This window comes from Ornithorhynchus anatinus, chromosome 1 (genome assembly GCF_004115215.2).
Source record: "Ornithorhynchus anatinus isolate Pmale09 chromosome 1, mOrnAna1.pri.v4, whole genome shotgun sequence".
Classification (NCBI taxonomy): domain Eukaryota; kingdom Metazoa; phylum Chordata; class Mammalia; order Monotremata; family Ornithorhynchidae; genus Ornithorhynchus; species Ornithorhynchus anatinus.
In genome coordinates, this window is record NC_041728.1 from 35270151 (window position 1) to 35288899 (window position 18749).

General features: G+C 47.6%; 1 protein-coding gene across 1 annotated transcript in view; it reads left to right on the plus strand.

Moving 5' to 3' along the window:
• Nucleotides 1-18749, plus strand: part of SIPA1L1 (signal induced proliferation associated 1 like 1) — a 363817-nt gene that overhangs the window by 303219 nt on the left and 41849 nt on the right. The window contains exons 14-16 of the mRNA XM_029058544.1: nucleotides 810-1084; nucleotides 5823-6077; nucleotides 17457-17606. Of these exons, the coding sequence (XP_028914377.1) occupies nucleotides 810-1084; nucleotides 5823-6077; nucleotides 17457-17606 (680 nt within the window). The remainder of the gene's footprint in view (nucleotides 1-809; nucleotides 1085-5822; nucleotides 6078-17456; nucleotides 17607-18749) is intronic.

Here is an 18749-nt window from a genome sequence, read left to right on the forward strand (position 1 = left end):
TAATCCCAGCTCTGCCACTTGTCTGCTGTGTGACCTTAGGCACGTCACTTCACTGCTCCGTGCCTCAGTTCCCTCATCTGTAAAATGGGCAATAAGACTATGAGCTCTATGTGGGGCAGGGACTGTGTCCAACCCAATATGCTTGTTAAGCGCTTATTACGTGCCAAGCACTGTTCTAAGCACTAGAAGATACAAGGTAATCAGGTTGTCCCACACGGGGCTCACGGTCTTAATCCCCATTTTCCAGATGTGGGGACTGAGGCACCGAGAAGTGAAGTGACTTGCCCACAGTCACACAGCTGACAAGTGGCAGAGCCGGAATTAGAACCCACCACCTCTGCCTCCCAAGCCCATGCTCTTTCCACTAAGCCACGCTCCTTCATAATACTGATGGTATTTGTTAAGCGCTTACTATGTGCCAAGCACTGTTCTAAGCGCTAGAAGATACAAGGTTATCAGGTTGTCCCACGCCCGGGTTCACAGTCTTAATCCCCATTTTCCAGATAATAGTAATAATAATGTTGGTATTTGTTAAGCGCTTACTATGTGCAGAGCACTGTTCTAAGCGCTGGGGGAGATTTACAGGGTAATCAGTTTGTCCCACGTTAGGCTCACAGTCTTAATCCCCATTTTCCAGAAGAGGGAACTGAGGCACCGAGAAGTGAAATGATTTGCCCAAAGTCACAGAACGGTGCCTGGCACATAGTAAGCTCTTAAGAGAGAGCATAATGCTGATGATTGTTGTTATGGATCATCAGGGGCAGGCTCCGTGGCCCCGCTAACGCTCTCCCTTGCCTCCGGCCCGGCAGTTTGTGACGAAAGGCTGTGAGTCGGTGGAGATGACGCTGCGGCGGAACGGGCTGGGCCAGCTGGGCTTCCACGTCAACTATGAGGGCATCGTGGCGGACGTGGAGCCGTACGGCTATGCCTGGCAGGCCGGCCTGAGGCAGGGCAGCCGGCTCGTGGAGATCTGCACCGTGGCCGTGGCCACCCTCAGCCACGAGCAGATGATCGACCTCCTGAGGACCTCGGTCACCGTCAAGGTCGTCATCGTCCCCCCGCACGAGGACTGCACCCCGCGAAGGTACGGGCCGGGCCGGGACCTCGGGTCTCCGAGGTCCCCCGGGGTTGCCGGTTGAGCACCAGCTGAGGTGGGGGTACCGGGGGTGGCTCGAGAAGTAAGGATGGCGTCGATCGAGTGCTCTGCCTGCGCTCCCAAGGGTCACGGGCATTGATTGAGTACTCTCCGTGGCCCCGGCGATGCTTGAGAAATAACTAAAATGATGGTATTTGTTCAGTGCTTACTGTGTGCCGAGCACTGTTCGAAGCGCTGAGGTAGATACAGGGTAAGCGGGTTGGAGGCAGTCGCCATCCCACTTGGGACTCACAGTCTTCATCCCCATTTTTCAGATGAGGCAACTGAGGCACAGAGAAATGAAATGATTTGCCCAAGGTCACACAGCGGACAAGTGGTGGACCTGGGATTAGGACCCAGGTCCTTCTGACTCCCAGGCGCTGTACTAAATGCTGGAGTCGGTACGATCTAAGCAGATAGGACCCAATTCCTGACACTTGTGGGGCTCTCTGTCTAAGAGGGAGGGAGGTCAGGAGTTGTATTCCCATTTTACAAAGGGGAGAGCAGAGGCACAGAGAAGGGAAGGAACTTCTCCACAGTGTCACACGGCAGGCAAGTGGCAGAGCCAGGATTAGAACCCAGGTCCACTGGCTGCCAGAACCCAGGCCTGGGCTCCTTCCACTTGACCACGCTGTTTGTCTAAATGCTTGGCAAGCACATAAACCCGCCCCCAGGGAACAAAAAATCTGAACACAGGAGAAAGGCATAAAGAATACTGTGTTCTCTTTAGAAATCATCTGTGGGAACAAGGGAAGGAGGCAGAGAGTTGGAAGGGGTGGGAAGAGAGAAAGAGAGAAAGAAAGAGAGAGGAAGGAAGAGAAAGAAAAACACTACATTCGATGCTGAAAAATTCCCCATCTGGGGAAGAATAGGAGAAGTCTTTCAGTGAGAGCTAGTAGCAGCAGGGACGTTTGACTACCTTGGGGAAAACGGTAATATTTTCACTCCAGGACTCAAAAATCGCTTGGCAAAGAAGGCACATCTGGTAGAATTCTAATCCCAGCCCAGCTCCTCCACTTGTCTGCTGGGTGGCCTTGGGAAAGTGGCTTCGCTTGTCTTTGCCTCAGTTTCCTTGTCTGTAAAGTGAGGATTAAGACCGTGAGCCATATGTAACAATAATAATAATAACAATGACAGTATTTGTTAAGTGCTTACTATGTGCCAAGCACTGTTCAACAGTGCTGCGGTGGATACAAACAAATGGGGTTGGACACAGTCCCCGTCCCATATGGGGCTCACAGTCTCCATCCCCATTTGACAGATGAGGGACCTGAGACAGTGAGAAGTGAAGTGATTTGCCCAAGGTCACGCAGCAGACAGGTGGCGGAGTCAGGATTTAAAACCCGTATCTTCTGACTCCCAGGCCCAGGCTCTATCCACTACGCCATGCTGAAAGATTCTTCCCCATTTCCTGGTGAGAAACTAGCAGGTTTTGGTGACGGATTGGATGTGTGGGGTGAATGAGAGAGCGGAGCCGAGGAAGACACCGAGGTTGCGGACTTGTGAGACGGGAAAGTCAGGGAGAGGACAGGGTTTGGGACGGAAGATAAGGCGCTCAGTCTTGGACATGTTGAGCTTTAGGTGGCAGCTGGACATCCAGGTGGAGAGGTCCTGAAGGCAGGAGGAGATACGAGCCTGGAGAGAGGAAAGAGAGAACAGAGGAGGAGATGTAGATTTGGGTGTCATCTGCGTCGAGATGATCGTGGGAGCCCATGAGTTCACCGAGGAAGTGAGTCTAGATGGAGAACGGAAGGGGACCGAGAACTGACCCTTAAGGAACCCCTACAGGTAGGGGATGGGATGGGGAGGAGGAGCCCACGACCGAGAATGAACGGCCAGAGAGATGAGGACAACCAGGAGAGCCTGTGAAGTCAAGTTTGGATAATGTGTTGAGGAGAAGGGGATGTCAAAGGCAGCTGAGAGGTCGAGGAGGATGAGGATAGAGTAGAAGCCATTGGATTTGGCAAGGAGGTCATGGGTGACCTTTGAGAGGGCAGTTTCGGTGGAGTGGAGGGAACGGAAGTCAGATTGGAGGGGCTCTGGGAGAGAATTGGAAGCTGAGGGATTCAAGAGCACGGATGAGGATTAAGAGTGTGAGCCCCATGTGGACAACCTGATGACCTTGTATCTACCCTAGTGCTTGGAACAGTGCCTCACACGTAGTAAAGGCTTAGCATACGCCATCATCATTATTATTAGTATTATTATTATTAATAAATAGCATTGGTGGATCAACGGCCCCCTGCTAATGGGACTACCGTAATTAATCTCCTGGAATGTTGCTACTTAAATCCTGGGGTCTCCACTGCCAAGAAACTTTGGAGAAGAAGAGGTTACCGCCTTTCCATCTGGGGGAAAATGGTCATATTTATCGAGCGCTTACTGTGTGCTGTGCTTGAAATAAATTGATAATTGGAGAAGCAGCGTGGCCTAATGGTGTAGCATATGGGAACTGGGAGTCAGAAGGACCTGTATTCTGAGCTCCCGCCCTAGTCTGGACGATATAATAATAATAGTTGTGGTACATATTAAGCGCATACCATCGATCGGAGAAGCGGGGTGGCCTGAGAGAAATAGCACGGATCTGGTAGTCAGAGAAGCCAGGTTCTAATCCTGACTCTTCCACTTGTCTGCTTTGAGATATCGGGCGAGTCATTGACCGCTCTGTGCCTCGGTTATCTTGTCTGTAAAATGGGATTTAAGACAGCCCCATGTAGGACAGGGACTGTGTCAAACCTGATTAGCTTGTGTTTACCCCAGAACTTGGTATGGTGCCAGACATATAGTAAACACTTAATAAATAACATTAAAAAAAAATCAATCAGTGGTACTTAGCGAGTGTTCCTGTGTGCAGAACACTGTACTAAGGGTTTGGGAGAGTTCACTATGTTGTATTGTGCTCTCCCAAGCGTTTAATACAGTGGTTTGCACACCATAAGCGCTCAATAAGTACAACTGAATGAATGAATGCACATAATAAGCGCGTAACAAATGCCATCATTATGTGCTAAGACCTGTACTAATTGCTGTTGATTCCATAGAAGCAGATAGGGCACAATCCCCACCCCACAGGGGGCTCAAAGTCCAAGAGGGAAGGAGCCCAGGTATTTTAGCCCCATCTTACAAAGGGGCGAACTGAGGCACAGAGTAGTGAAGGCACTTGTCCAGGGTCACACAGCACATGGAGCCGGGAGAACCCGGGTCCTCTGACTCCCAAGCCCGGGCTCTTTCCACTAGGCCTCTCCGCTTAAAGTCTTCCTCGATTTGAAAAATGGAAAAGCAGTACTTTCTCCTAGAAAGGTGAGTTCCCGGAGTCTATAGACTTTCTCCGGATGTTTCTAAAGCCAGCTTTCCTTCAGATCCTGCCCTGTCTTAGCTCTGCTTCCTTCAGGGGAAGGAAGGCTCTCGGTCTCTGTGGCTCTCCACTCCTCCTTCACTGCCTTTCTTTGATCGCAACCCTAGCAACCGACGTTTAAAGGCGGCAGTTTGCTGCACCAGCTTATTTTAGCAACGCTTCAGAGCCCCCCTTCTTTCCAGAGTCCACACTGCGTAATTATGTGTGGCTGTTTAAAAATAAACGGTGTCCACAGATCCGTTGAGAAAATTAGCTCCCTTAAAAAAGCGGAGAAGAAGAGGATGGATTATAGCGTTCCATACGGTCACGGCATTGCTAGCTGACAGAGTGGGGGAGAGAAAAGGAAGAGTCACTCTTTAAAGAACGGAGTTAATTAGTTGCTCGGGAAGACGGCAGTGGAGGCGTGAAGTGCCAAAGCGAGAGAGATGCCACGGAAGAGCGTTTGATTTTGCTCAGAGCTGGGAGGAAATGAGTTTCAATGCTGCCAATACCTGGAAGTATCGTAAGGATTCTGCTGTGTACCTGCTGTGCGACCTTGGGCAGGTCACTGAGAAGCGGCACGGCCTGGGGGGGAGAGTTCGGGCCTGGGGGTCCGAAGGACCTGGGTTCTAATCCCGGCCCCGCCTCGTGTCTGGCTGTGTGACCTTGGGTGAGTCACTTCACTTCTCTGGGCCTCAGTTACCTTGTCTGCAAAATGGGGATTGAGAGGGCGAGCCCCATGTGGAAAACCTGAATACCTTGGATCTACCAAAGCTCTTAGTACATTGCCTAGCACATAGGAAACACTTAAATGCCTTAACGAATACCATTTGTTAAGTGCTTACTGTGTGTCGGGGACTGTATTAAGCGCTGGGGTGGATATAAGCAAATCGGGTTGGACACAGCCCCTGTCCCACAAGGGGCTCACAGTCCTAATCCCCATTCCACTCATTCAGTCATACTTGCTGAGCGCTTATTGGGTGCAGGGTACTCTACTAACCCACTCGGGAGAGTACAGTATAACAAAAAACAGACATATTCCCTGTCCACAGGGTCAGATGAGGGAACTGAAGCCTAGAGAAGTGAAGTGACTTGGCCAGGGTCACCCATCCGAGACAAGACCCCAGGTCCCTCTGAGTGCCAGATCCCAGTACGCTCTGCACACCGCTTCGATTCTAATGGGGGCAGGTGGGGGGGATGTCGGTTAGCCCGGCAGCGTCAGAGGGGCAGGGGCGGTCGTCGTGTGCCAGCCGATCGATCCTGCTCCTCAAGCGCCCAGAGCAGGGCTTTGCGCACGCGGAAAACGCTGAGTAAATCCGCTGGGACGAACGAATGCTTCCCCACCTCGTGCAGGAGCTGCTCGGAAACGTACCGCCTGCCCGTGATGGAGTACAAAATGAACGAGGGCGTGCCCTACGAGTTCAAGTTCCCCTTCCGCGGCAACAACAAGTGGCAGAGGCCGCACGGCGCCCCCGGCCCCGCCCCGATGCACAGCCCCGCCATGTCCCGTGGGAGCGCCGGGAAAGGCGACGGGAAGATGCCGCCTCCGGAACGTGCCGCCAACATTCCCCGGAGTATCTCCAGCGACGGGCGGCCCCTGGAGCGCAGGTGGGTCCGTCGTTGGCGGGCAGGGCGGGCACGTGGTCTGGGGATCCGTGGGGCACCGACCCACCCCTTGCGATCCCCCAGCACCGGACGCCAGCTGTGGGGAGCCCGGCGGCCAGGTGCGACTACTTACTGAGTGCCATCTCTGCGCAGATGGGTTCCCCGTCTGGGGACTGGTCACGGCTGAACCTAGCCCCGAAGCCCGGCACCGGGCAGCTGATGAGCCGGGTCGTACTGTTCATTAAATGCCAGCCGTGTGTAGGCGGACGGCCCCTGGAGGGCAAGGCACAGGCTCACTGAGGCAGGGAACGGGTCTGTTATATTGTTTTATTGTGCTCTTCCAAGCGCTTAGTACAGTGCTTTGCACACGGGAAGTGGTCGATAGATACTAGGGCCCAAACCGACCCTGCTAAACAGCAGCTCTGGGTAGCGGATCAATAGAGGCCATAACCTTCGTCTGTCATAGGCTCTGTGCAGGGCACAGGAGTAGACATTTGAGAGAGGATAATAATGATTTTATTTGCTAAGCACTTACTTTGTGTCAAGCATTGAAGAGTAGAATTAGAAGACGCGATTCCCGGCCTTGATTTGGCTCTGCATCCTTTGGGCACTGGGTATTCACCCCGCCCTCAGCCCCACAGTGCTTAGGTACATAGCCCCGATTTATTACTATTAATATCTGTCTCCCTCTCTAGACTGCAAGCTCGCTGTGGGCAGGGAACCTGTCAATCAATCAATCTAATTGCATTTATTGAACGCTCCCTGTTCTACTGTACAGAGTATTGTATAGAACAGAGTTGGTAGACACGTTTCCTGCTGGTTGTTGAATCCTGCTGGTTACACTTCCAAGATTTCATTCAACCGCATTTTTGTTCTTTTTTAGGTTTATGTTAAGCGCTTACTATGTGCCAGGCACTGTACTAAGTGCTGGGGGGGAATACAAGCCATTTGGGTTGGACACAGTCCCTGTCTCATGTGGGGTTCACATTCTTAATCCCCGCTTTACAGATGAGGCAGCTGAGGCCCACAGAAGTGAAGTGACTTGCCCAAGTCACACAGCAGACAAGTGGTGGAGCCGGGATTAGAACCCACGAACTTCTAACTCCCAGGCCTGTGCTCTATCCACTAGGCCATGCTGCTTCCCTGAGCACTTTATTGAGCGCTTACTGTATGCAGAGCACTTTACTAAGCACTTGGCACTGTACAAAATGCTTCATTTCCTCCTCTTCCTCTATCCACGTGATCCTCATACTGGTCTGGGCATTTCTCATAGCTCAACTAGACTCAGAACAGTGCTTGGCACATAGTAAGTGCTTAACAATTACCACAATTATTAAAATATTGTATCAGCCTCTCCGTTGGGTACACTCCCTCCAGCCCCCCCGCCCCCCAACCAATTCGATCAATCAGTTATATTTATTGAACACCATCAGGGTAAGTGCTTAGAAGAATACAAAAGATTTAGTAGATGCCATCCTTAGTGCCTAGAGAATGGGCTTGGGAGTCAAAAAGACCTGGGTTCTGATACCGGCTCCGCCCCTTGTCTGCCGGGTGAGCTGGGCCAAGTCACTAGGCCATGCTGCTTCTCCTCACAGTGAAAACTCACCTATGTGATGAGAGTTCTGTGCACGAAGGTTTATTTTAGGAACAAGTTTCAGGTTTATGTTGGGTGAAGCAACTGTTTTACCAACTCCGTTATATTGTACTCTCCCAAGCGTTCAGTACAGTGGTCTGAAAACAGTAAGCACTCAATAAATGCGACTGGCAGAGCGATCCGTAAACTGACCCAAGGGGTCCTCTGGGCGCTGATTCATTCGGTTGTATTTATTGAGGGCTCACTGTGTGCAAAGTGCTTGATATGTGAGAGTATTCATTCATCCGTTCAATTGTATTTACTGAGCGTTTACTGCATGCAGAGCACTGTACTAAGCACTTGGAATGGGAAATCAGCCGAAATATGCCCTTTTACAACCTCAACCTTTAGGTTTGGGAATCAAACACAAAACTGCTCTGTAAGACTTTTGATCCATTGAATTTGAAACGTCATTGAATTCACCCAAAATATGGTATAATAAAACCCCTGGTGTCTATTATTTAATGTTTCTGAAAAAGAATAAGTAATTAGAGAAGCAGGGTGGCTTAGTGGAAAGAGCCCGGGCTTGGGAGTCAGAGGTCATGGGTTCGAATCCCTGCTCTGCCACTTGTCAGCTGTGTGACTGTGGGCAAGTCACTTAACTTCTCTGGACCTCAGTTACCTCACCTGTAAAGTGGGGATTAACTGTGAGCCTCACGTGGGACAACCTGATGACCCTGTATCTACCCCAGCGCTTAGAACAGTGCACTGCACATAGTAAGCGCTTAACAAATACCAACATTATTATTATCATTATTATAATTATTATTAATTCTGGGATTTTGCCTACACCAAAACAGTCCTAGAAACCAAGTGAATTTCCCATAATAATAATAATAATTATTATTATTATGGTGTTTGTTAAGCACTTACTGTAAGCCAAGCACTGTTCTAAGCATTGGGATAGATACAAGGTAATCACGTTGTCCATGTAGGGCTCACAGCCTTCACCCCCATTTTACAGATAAAGAAACTGAGGGCACAGACAAGTGACTTGCCCAAGGTCCCGCAGCAGACAAATGACGGAGACAGGATCAGAACCCAGGTCCTCCGACTCTCGGGACCGGGTTCTATCTACAAGGCCACACTGTTTCTCAGTGGCTTCTTCTTTCAGGGTGTAGTGGATAGAACCTGGGCCTGGGAATCAGAGCGCTGTGGGTTCTAATCCCGGCTCTGCCACTTGTCTGCTATGTGTCCTTGGGCAAGTACTTCACTTCTCTGGACCTCAGTTTCCTCGTCTGGGAAATGGGGATTGAGAACTGGGAGCCCCACGTGGGACAGGGACTGCGTCCAGCCCCATTTACTTGTATCCACCCCAATGCTTAGTACAGTGCCTGGCACGCAGTAAGCATTTAACAAATGCCAGAATCATGATTATCATTGAAAAACTTACTTCTCGGAAAGTCGGTCCAAGGTAGCTGGGATGACTTTGCAGGTTTTTCCTACAGCTAGTGTAGGTGGGCTGGGTCTCTCCGTTGTAATCTTTTCAATCCCAAATGCTTTCCCCTCCTTGCTATAAAGAGACATAATGTAGGCCAGGTCGATGTTTAATTTTGTCAATCATAAAGTCTCCCGGATCTGTGGGACACCAGCCCCCATCTTTATCTACCGTGGAGGAAAATTTTGGTAACGGAACCTTTCCGCTCCCAACAAATGGACGAATCTCCATCGATTCTCGGGGCACCACAATCCCGATGAAATTTGACTTGAGCTTTAAGAAATTCCCAATCAATCACTCAATCAATGATATTTATTCTCAGTCAGTCTGTCGTATTTCTGGAGCGCTTACTGTGGGCAGAGCACTCTACTAAGCGCTTGGGAGAGTCCAGTACAACAATAAACAGACACATTCCCCGCCCAGAGCGGGCTTATAGTCTAACGGGGAGACAGACATCAATATAAATCAATTAATTACAGGTATGTGCGTAAGTACTTTGGGGCCGGGAGGGAGGGTGAATAAAGGGATAAAGTCAGGGTGATGCAGAGGGGAGCGGGAGAAGAGGAAAGGGAGGCTTAGTCAGGGAAGGCCTCTTGGAGGAAATGGGCCTTCAGATAAGGCTCTGAAGTGTTCATTCATTCATTCAATAGTATTTATTGAGCGCTTACTATATGCAGAGCACTGTACTAAGCGCTTGGAATGAACAAGTCGGCAACAGATACAGTCCCTGCCCTTTGACGGGCTTACAGTCTAATTGGGGGAGACAGATGTTGAAACAACAGAATTAGCAGAAACGTTCCCTGCCTATAACGAGCATACAGTCTAGACGGGGGTGATTCACCCTTCTCAGCTATTTGGGCAGTGAATGAATGTTCTAAGTACATACTAAGTAGGTGTTTGACTGTGTCCAAGTATGTAAATAACGATGTCAGTATGAGTCTGGGAATCCCATGGCTAATTCAGTATCTGTTAACATAGTCAGGCCCCCCCAGAACAGAATCAAGTCTAGTCTGAGCATCTGAAAATGAAAATTTAGTAGGAAGAGGAAAAGAACTAGTTAACTGAAGGAAGCTCCTAATTTAGGGAAGCTTCTCTGAGGGAAATAGCGACAAGATTAAAGCTCATCGGGACTAAATTAGGAGTGCGACGTCATTTAGTTTTTGACGAAGAGTGGTAGATGGAAATTAACGTAGTCTGACAAGGCTCTGGAAATAAAGCGGAATTTCAGCGGAATAAATCTTTATAGCTTTCACTGCCTTTTTCTTTTGAGACTAGGCACATTTGAAATGTTAAGTGTTGTCAATCTATTTTTAGTTGTGCCTAGCTAAAATCGACTAAGGCTGAAATATGATTTGCTCTTGATTGAATTTGTCATACTGGATTCTGGTACATTACTAGGAGAGAGGACAAAGAAGCAGTGTAGCCTGGTGGATGGAGCAGTGGAAGTCACGTGGCCCTGGGTTCTAATCCCAGCTCCTCCACTTGTCTGCTGTGTGACCTTGGGCAAGTCACTTCACTTCTCTATGCCTCGTTACCTCATCTGCTAAATGGGGATTAAGACCGTGAGTCCCATGTGGGGTGGGGACCATGTCCAAACTGATTAGCTAGGATCTAACCCAGTGCTTAGTAGAGTTCCTGGCACATTCTAAGCACTTAACATATAACATAAATACCAAAAATCAAGAGCGGTGTTTTGCATAAAGGATATTTAATTACATTCCTATTCAATTTAGTGTTTCTAGCCATTCAGGAGAAAACTTGATATGCTTATCCTTATGCTAGGGTATAATGTGTATGTTATTTTTAGGCTCTATTAAAAATGTGTTACCTATTCTCCCTCCCACTTAAATGTCAGTCCATTTGGGACCTAATTATCCTGTCTGGACCCCAGCACTTTTTTTCTTATCTTTTCTTTTTTTTTCATTTTTTAAATGGAATTTGCTAACCGCTTTTTATGTGCCAGGCACTGTACTAAGTTCAAGCTAATCAGCTTGGACACAGTCCCTGTCCCACTGGGGCTCCGTGTCTTAATCCCCATTTTACAGATGAAGGAACTGAGGCCCAGAGATGTGAGGTGACTTGCCCTTGGTCACACAGCAGACGAGTGGCAGAGCCGGGATTAGAACGCAGGTCCTTCTGACCCACAGGCCTGGGCTTTGTCCGCTGGGCCTTGCTGCTTCTCTGTTCTGCCCCCGTTCACAGATTTCAAGTGAACTCAACTCCACTGGGCTTGGTAAAATGAACAAAAAGACGTTTCACTTTTTATCATTCAGAAAATATCTGTAGTGACTGAAGTGCCACTTGTCAGCTGTGTGACTGTGGGCAAATCACTTAACTTCTCTGTGCCTCAGTTCCCTCATCTGTAAAATGGGGATTAACTGTGAGCCTCCCATGGGACAACCTGATTACCCAGCGCTTAGAACAGTGCTCTGCACATAGTAAGCGCTTAACAAATACCAACATTATTAAGTTAGGCAAGCCCTCTAGACATCTTTTTTTGTCAGAGATCCCTGGTTGGGAGGGAGGGGAGGATGAGTATACTGAATTTTGTGAGTTTGGATTGACGAGGCAGAGAGACCTCACCTCCTCCAGGAGGCCTTCCCAGCTTGCGCCCCCCTTTCTCTCCTCCCCCCCTTCCCTCCCCCCACCCTCTGCTCTTCCCCCTTCCCCTTCCCTCAGCACTGTGCTCATTTGTATGTATTATTTATTATCCTATTTATTTTGTTAATGCGGTGTATATCTCCTTGATTCTCTTTATCTTGATGATGTTGTCTTGTTTTATGTTGTTCTGTTTTGTTTTGCTTTGCTGGCTGTCTCCCCCGTTTAGACTGTGAGCCCGTCACTGGGCAGGGATTGTCTCTATCTGTTGCCTAATTGTACATTCCAAGTGCTTAGTACAGTGCTCTGCACATAGTAAGCACTCAATAAATACTATTGAATGAATGAACTTCCTTAATAATAATAATAATAATAATAATGATATTTGTTAAACGCTAAAGTGCCAGGCACAGTACTAAGGACCGGAGTGGATACAGGCAAATCGAGTTGGACACAGTTCCTGTCCCCATTTTACAGATGAGGTAACTGAGGCACAGAGAAATGAAGAGACTTGCCCAAGATCACACAGCAGAGAAGTGGTGGAGCCACCCTTTCACAGCAAGGCCAGGTGGCGGGGGGGGGTGGATAAAAATGGGGCCAAAATGTAAAATTAAAGGCATAGAGAAGTGAAGTGGCTTGCCCAAGGCCACACAGCAGACAAGTAGCAGAGCCAATTTTGGAACCCAGGTCCTGGTCAGTCAATCAATCTTATTTACTGAGCTCTTACTATGTACAGAGCACTGTACTGAGCACTTCGGAGAATACAGTATAACAAAATATAACAGACACATTTCCCTATCGACAACGAGCTGGTGAGCCACTAGGCCACGCTGCTTCTTATAAGTGCTTAGTACAGTGCTCAGCACACTGATTAATTGATCGATGTTCATTTAAGTCCTCCCATACCTAATTTTCCACTGCCTGCCTTCTGCATCTATTTCAGTTGTCGGGGAACTTACCATTTCATTCCTAGGTTTGGAATTGAGTTGACCACACAGAATCTTGTTGGAAGTTTCTTTAACACTTCTAAACAATGCCTCTATTATGGGGTAAAAACCAAGAAACGAACGAGGCCCATCTAAAATCAAACAACTCATTGGAAAAAAATCTTTACGACTGTTAATCGTTTATAAATTTTCATCCGCCACTAAATGAACGCTGGTCGACTGAAAAAAGTCCATTCATATGGAACTAGATGCTCGGTGTGGGTGTGTGTTCTTTAACGTGCATTTTTATATTTGCAAAGCTCATATGGAAAAGCAAATATTTCTCTTGGCTAAGCCCCGCTACCATTTTTCGGGGTAAGAATACCGCTGGAAAGGTGGATCACTGCTGTTCATCTTCCACCGTCATCTCTTTCCAAGTTTCCAGGCTGGAAACGTATATTTTTATTCCAATTAAATACTTCAGCATTTTTGTTGACGCACGGAAATGAGACAGGGCCAAATGCAGCCCTGCAGACTACGGCGGGATCCTTCGGCTGCAGTGCCGGGCTTCGAACGATCACAATTTTTCAATTGCCACATTCTTACATAAGAAAAAATGTCCTTGGATTTCATTTATGTGGACGGGAGATGGACAGTCCCAAAGAACATTAGGTACAAGTTAGTTGAAAAATATTTAGCTGTTTCCCAGCCAAATTTAGAAAGGAGGCAGGGTGGGAAACTGAAATGGATATCAGTTTTTGGAAATTCCCTTTTAAAAGTTACCAAAGCAGTGGTACTGGCTACTTTCACCTTAATTCAGTCGTTCAATCGTATTTATTGAGTGCTTACTGTGTGCAAAGCACTGTACTAAGCGTTTGGGAGAGTACAGTAGAACAACAAACAGATTCCTGCCCACAACAAGCTCACAGTCTACCTTTCTGTACACCTGGGGGTCTCAAAGCACTTTAGAGAGAGATTAATTTTTGCTGTAATCCTTTGATGCAGCTAAATCGACTACTTACATTAAGGGGTTAATTTTATTAACAATAGTAATAATAATAATTATGGTAGTAGTGGAGCACTTACTGTGTGCCAAGCACCAGGGTGGATACAAGCCAATCAGGTTGGCCACAGTCCCTGTCCCACGTGGGGCTCACAGGCTCAATCCCCATTTTACAGATGAGGGAACTGAGGCACGGAGAAGTGAAGTGACTTGCCAAGGTCACACAGCAGACAAGTGGCAGAGCCAGGATTACCATTTTAGGCCCGATGATAGGAAGAAAGAAGGAGGGGAGATCAAGGGGATGAGTTTTGTTCACATAATGTCAACGTGTTGTATACAATATTGTGTTGTCACTGTATTGTGTTCTCCTGAGCGATTAATACAGTGCTCTGCACAATCTTATTGAGCGCTTATTGTGTGAAGAGCACTGTACTGAGTGCTTGGGAGAGTACAATACAACAATATAATAGAGTTGGTAGACACCTTCCCTGCCCACAACAAGCTTACGGTCTAAGTACTAAATAAATATCATTGATTGGTTTTTTTTGGTATTTGCTAAGTGTGAAACACTGTTCTAAGCACTGGGGTAGAGACAGAGGTCGGACACAGTCCCTGTCCCATGTGGGGCTCGCAGTCTAAGTAGGAGGGTTAACAGGAGAACTGAGGGACGGAGAAGTGAAGCGACTTGCCCAAGGTCGCACACGTGGCAAAGCCGAGAGCAGAACCCAGGTCCTCTGACTCCCAGGCCTGTGCTCTATCCACTAGGCTACCCTGCTTCTATGCTTGAATGGGAGTGTTTATGTAATTCTGCATCTTCTGTCTCCTGATTCTCATTTTGAGTTTTTACAAATAGCATTGGTGTGAAGGGACAGAAACAGCAATGTTTGGGTAATATTTTTAGGGAGAAATAGACAAAATAGAGGCTAATATTGAAACTTGTCCACAACTTTTTTATGCAGATCAGTGAAAACGTTACGGTGGGTTGCTATTCCAGTTGCCATCTGCAAGCTCTCTACGGGCAGAGTTTGAGAACAAAGCCCCTCTCAAATGATCAGAGACAGAAAAATATCTCAAAGAATGCTGATCATCTGAAAAATGCTGTTCCGCTTTGGGAAACTCACAATAACCCAGTAGAATTTTCTCATTTCCTTGCCAAACAAAATGCTCCCAGGCGGAGATTTAATATAAGAAAATTCCACTGGAATGATGGTGGTTGATTTGAATTTTCATTATTTTGATTAGTTCAGGGGGTGCTGACTTAACTCTTAACTAAATGGTAGTTATATCATCTCACCATGCCCGTGCAAATTTATGTGCTAGTTGTGAAGGTGGCCAGATTTTGAGGATCCCAGGGATCGTTCATTCATTCTTCCAGTCAGTCGTATTTATCGAGCGCTTACTGTGTGCAGAGCACTGTGCTAAGCCCTTGGGAGACTACGATATAACACTAAGCAGGTACATTCCCTGCCCACAACGTTAGCGTTAGAGATAAGGAGTCGGGTGTCAGAGAAGCAGCGTGGCCTAGTGGCTAGAGCCCAGGCTTGGGGATCAGACGGACCCATGTTCCAATCCGGACTCTGCCACTTGTCTGCTTTGTGACCTTGTGCAAGTCACTTCACTTCGCTGGGCTTCAGTTCCCTCCTCTGTAAAATGGGGACTGAGACTGCGAGCCCAACATGGGACAGGGACCGTGTTCAGCCCGATTTGCTCGTATCCACCCCAGCGCTTAGCACAGTGCCTGGCACGTGGTAAGTGCTTAACAAATACCGTAATTATTATTATTGTTACGACTATTATTATGACAGGGCTCCCTGTGTTATAAACTCTCTGAAAAATGATTCCAGGATCTACTAAAGGAAAGAGCACCAAAGGCTGTCAAGTGAGCTCACCTTTCTGTTGTTCGAACGCATCGATCGATCCATGGTATTTACTGAGCGCTTACTGCGTGCAGAGCCTTGAACTAAGTGCTTGGGAGAAGACAGTAGAACAAGGTTGGTAGACATGTTCCCTGCCTATTAGAGGTGGGAGGCAGACATTAATAGAAATAAATAAATGATGGATACGGACATTAGTTCTGTGAGACTGAGGGTGGAGCGAATGAAGGGCACAAATCCAAGCACAAGGAAGACACAGAAGGGAGAGGGAGTAGGGAAAAGAGGGTAGAAGGCCTCTTGGAGGAGTGGGATTTGAATAAGGCTTTGAAGAGGGGGAGAATCATTGTCTGTGTATTTCCAGAATGCTTGCGTCACAAACCCGCTGCCTAGTCACACATTTTGTCGTCGTCGCTAGTTAATATTCCATGTAAAAGGAAGGGGGTTTCAACTCTTTTAGCCAATTTATGGTTCTTTTAGGGATTCGAAAAGATTCGTAAAATCTGAGGATGTAGGAAAGATATAGGCGGGGATGTATTAATGCATTGAGAAGCAGCGAGGCTTAGTGGAAAGAGCACGGGTTTGGGAGTCAGAGCGCTTACAACAGGGCTTGGCCCATTGTAAGCGCTTAACACATACAATCATTATTTTATTAATTAATCCTGGCTCTGCCACTAATCAGCTGTGGGACTTTGGGCAAGTCACTTAACTTCTCTGTGCCTCAGTTACCTCATCTGTAAAATGGGGTGACAATTATTCTGTGCCTCAGTTACCTCATCTGTAAAATGGAGATTAAAACTGAACCCCACGTGGGACAACCCAATTACCCAATCTACCCCAGAGCTTAGAACAGTGCTTGGCACGTAGTAAGCACTTAACAAATATCATCATCATTATTAAGCCTTTTTCAATTGCTCAGTTAGAACCAAATGCAAATCATTGAGATTCCCCAAAGCAGATGCAATGAGCCCACATCATTTTGGGCAAATCTATGAAGATGGCGACTGTCCGATATGTAAGATTTGTAAAAAGAATGAACTAAGCTCAGACCAGGCACTACGAAAGAAAAATTTGTCTCTAGACTGTAAGTTTGGTTGGGCAGGGACAGTGTCTACCAACTCTGTTATGATGCTGTGTCCTTCTCTCCTGAGCACTTAGTACAGTTCTCTGCACATGGTAAGTGCTCAATAAATATAATTGATTGATAGATGGTATTAAGAAACAGCGTGACCTAGTGGATAGGCCAGAAGTCCGAAGGACCTGGGTTCTAATTCCAGCTCTGCCACTCGTCTGCTGTGAGACTTTGGACAAGTCACTTCACTTTTCTGTGCCTCAGTTCCCTCATCTGTAAAACGGAGATTCAAACCGAGAGCCCCACGTGGGACAGGGACTCTGTCCAACCCTATTCACTTGTATTCACCCCAGCGCTTAGAACAGTGCCAGACACACAGTAAGCGCTTAACTAATCCCCCCAATTATCAGTATTATGAAAGTGCATTTTATGTACAGCTGGGCAATGTACTGGAATTCCTACAATGAGAACTAGGGCAGTAATTCAATTTATTCTCTTGACTGGGAGACATGGGTTTTTTTGGTTGTTTTTTTTTAACCAAAAGCATTTTGAATAATGGATTTCTGGCCAATGTATCTTACTTAAAGTTCCTGCTCTTCGTCCTCTTCTGCCTCTCCCCGCCTCAAGGCTGTTTTTCAGCTGTTCCCACGGGATCTTGGTTTTTCCGAGGGTGATGTTTCCCAGCCGGCCGGTCGGCCAGCCGGCTTCATTTCCACCCTCCCCTTGAAGATCCTGGCAATGGCTGCTGGGGGCTCGAACATCAGACTCTTGTCCATCAGTGTGTTTGCCGGCCAATTGGCTCGCTCGCGGTTGACCTTGCCTCTTTTCTGTGCATTCCCAGGTTGTCTCCTGGTTCGGACCATTACGTGACCGTGTCATCCATGGCTTTGGGAAGATCCCCGCAGTGCCGTAATTCTCCTAGTAGCCTGTCCTCCTCTAGCGACACTGGTTCTGGTGGAGGGACTTACCGACAGAAGTCCATGCCCGAAGGGTAGGGTGTTTCTTCTTTGCGCTTCGATAAGCAGCGTGGCCCGGTGGAAGGAGCCCCGGCCTGGGAGTCAGAGGACCCGGGTTCTATTACCCGTTCTGCCGTCGGTCTGCTGTGTGACCTTGGGCAAGTCACATCACTTCCCCGGGCTGTTAGTTTTCTCATCTGTTAAATAGAGATTGAATACTGCCGGGTGACCTTGAGCAAGTCACTTCACTTCTCTGGGCCATCGTTTCCTCAGCCATAAAGCGGGGATTGAATCCTGCCGTGTGACCGTGGCAGATCACTTCAGTTGGCTGGGCCTCAGTTGCCTCAGCTGTAAAATGGGGAGTGAAACCCCACGTGGGACAGGTACTGCGTCCAAGCCGACTTGATCGTATCCACCCCAGTGCTTAGCACAGTGCCTGGTACATAGTAAGCGTTTAAATACCACAGTTACCATTATTATCATTATTACTCCCTCCTCCCCTCCCATGTGGAACAGGGTCTGTATCCATCCGGATTAACTTGTATCTACTTCAGTGCTTAGAATAGTGCTTGATACGTAATAAGCGAGAGCTCATTGTCGGCAGGGAATGTGTCTGTTCATTGCTATATTGTACTCACCCAAGCGCTGAGTACAGTGCTCTGCACACAGTAAGTGCTCAGTAAATACAATTGAATGAATGAATGAATGAATGAACAGATATCACGATTATTATCAGTTATTTTGCCCCCCTCATCGTTTTCACTGGGGAATTCCCGCCTTAAAACCTGGAAGAGTTGAGTTTCAGCTCCTACCGTGAAATATTTTCTGCTTCTAAATTACTAGCCACATTTTTCCTTTTCTTTCTTTTTGGCAAACAGCAGACTATAGACTAGACTGTAAACTCCTTGTGGAGAGGGAACATTGTCTACCAACTCTGTTGTATTATACTCTCCCAAGCTCTTAGTACCGAGCTCTGCACCCAAGAAGCGCTTAATAAATACCATTCATTGGTTGATTGATTGTAAACTCGGTGTGGGCAGGGAATGTGTCAACAACTCTGTCGTATTGTACTCTCCCAGGCACTTAGTACAGTGCTCTGCACATGACAAACGCTCAGTAAATACCACCAATTGATAAATAAAGCCCCTTCTGGGCATGTTTGCCCCACCATGACCTAT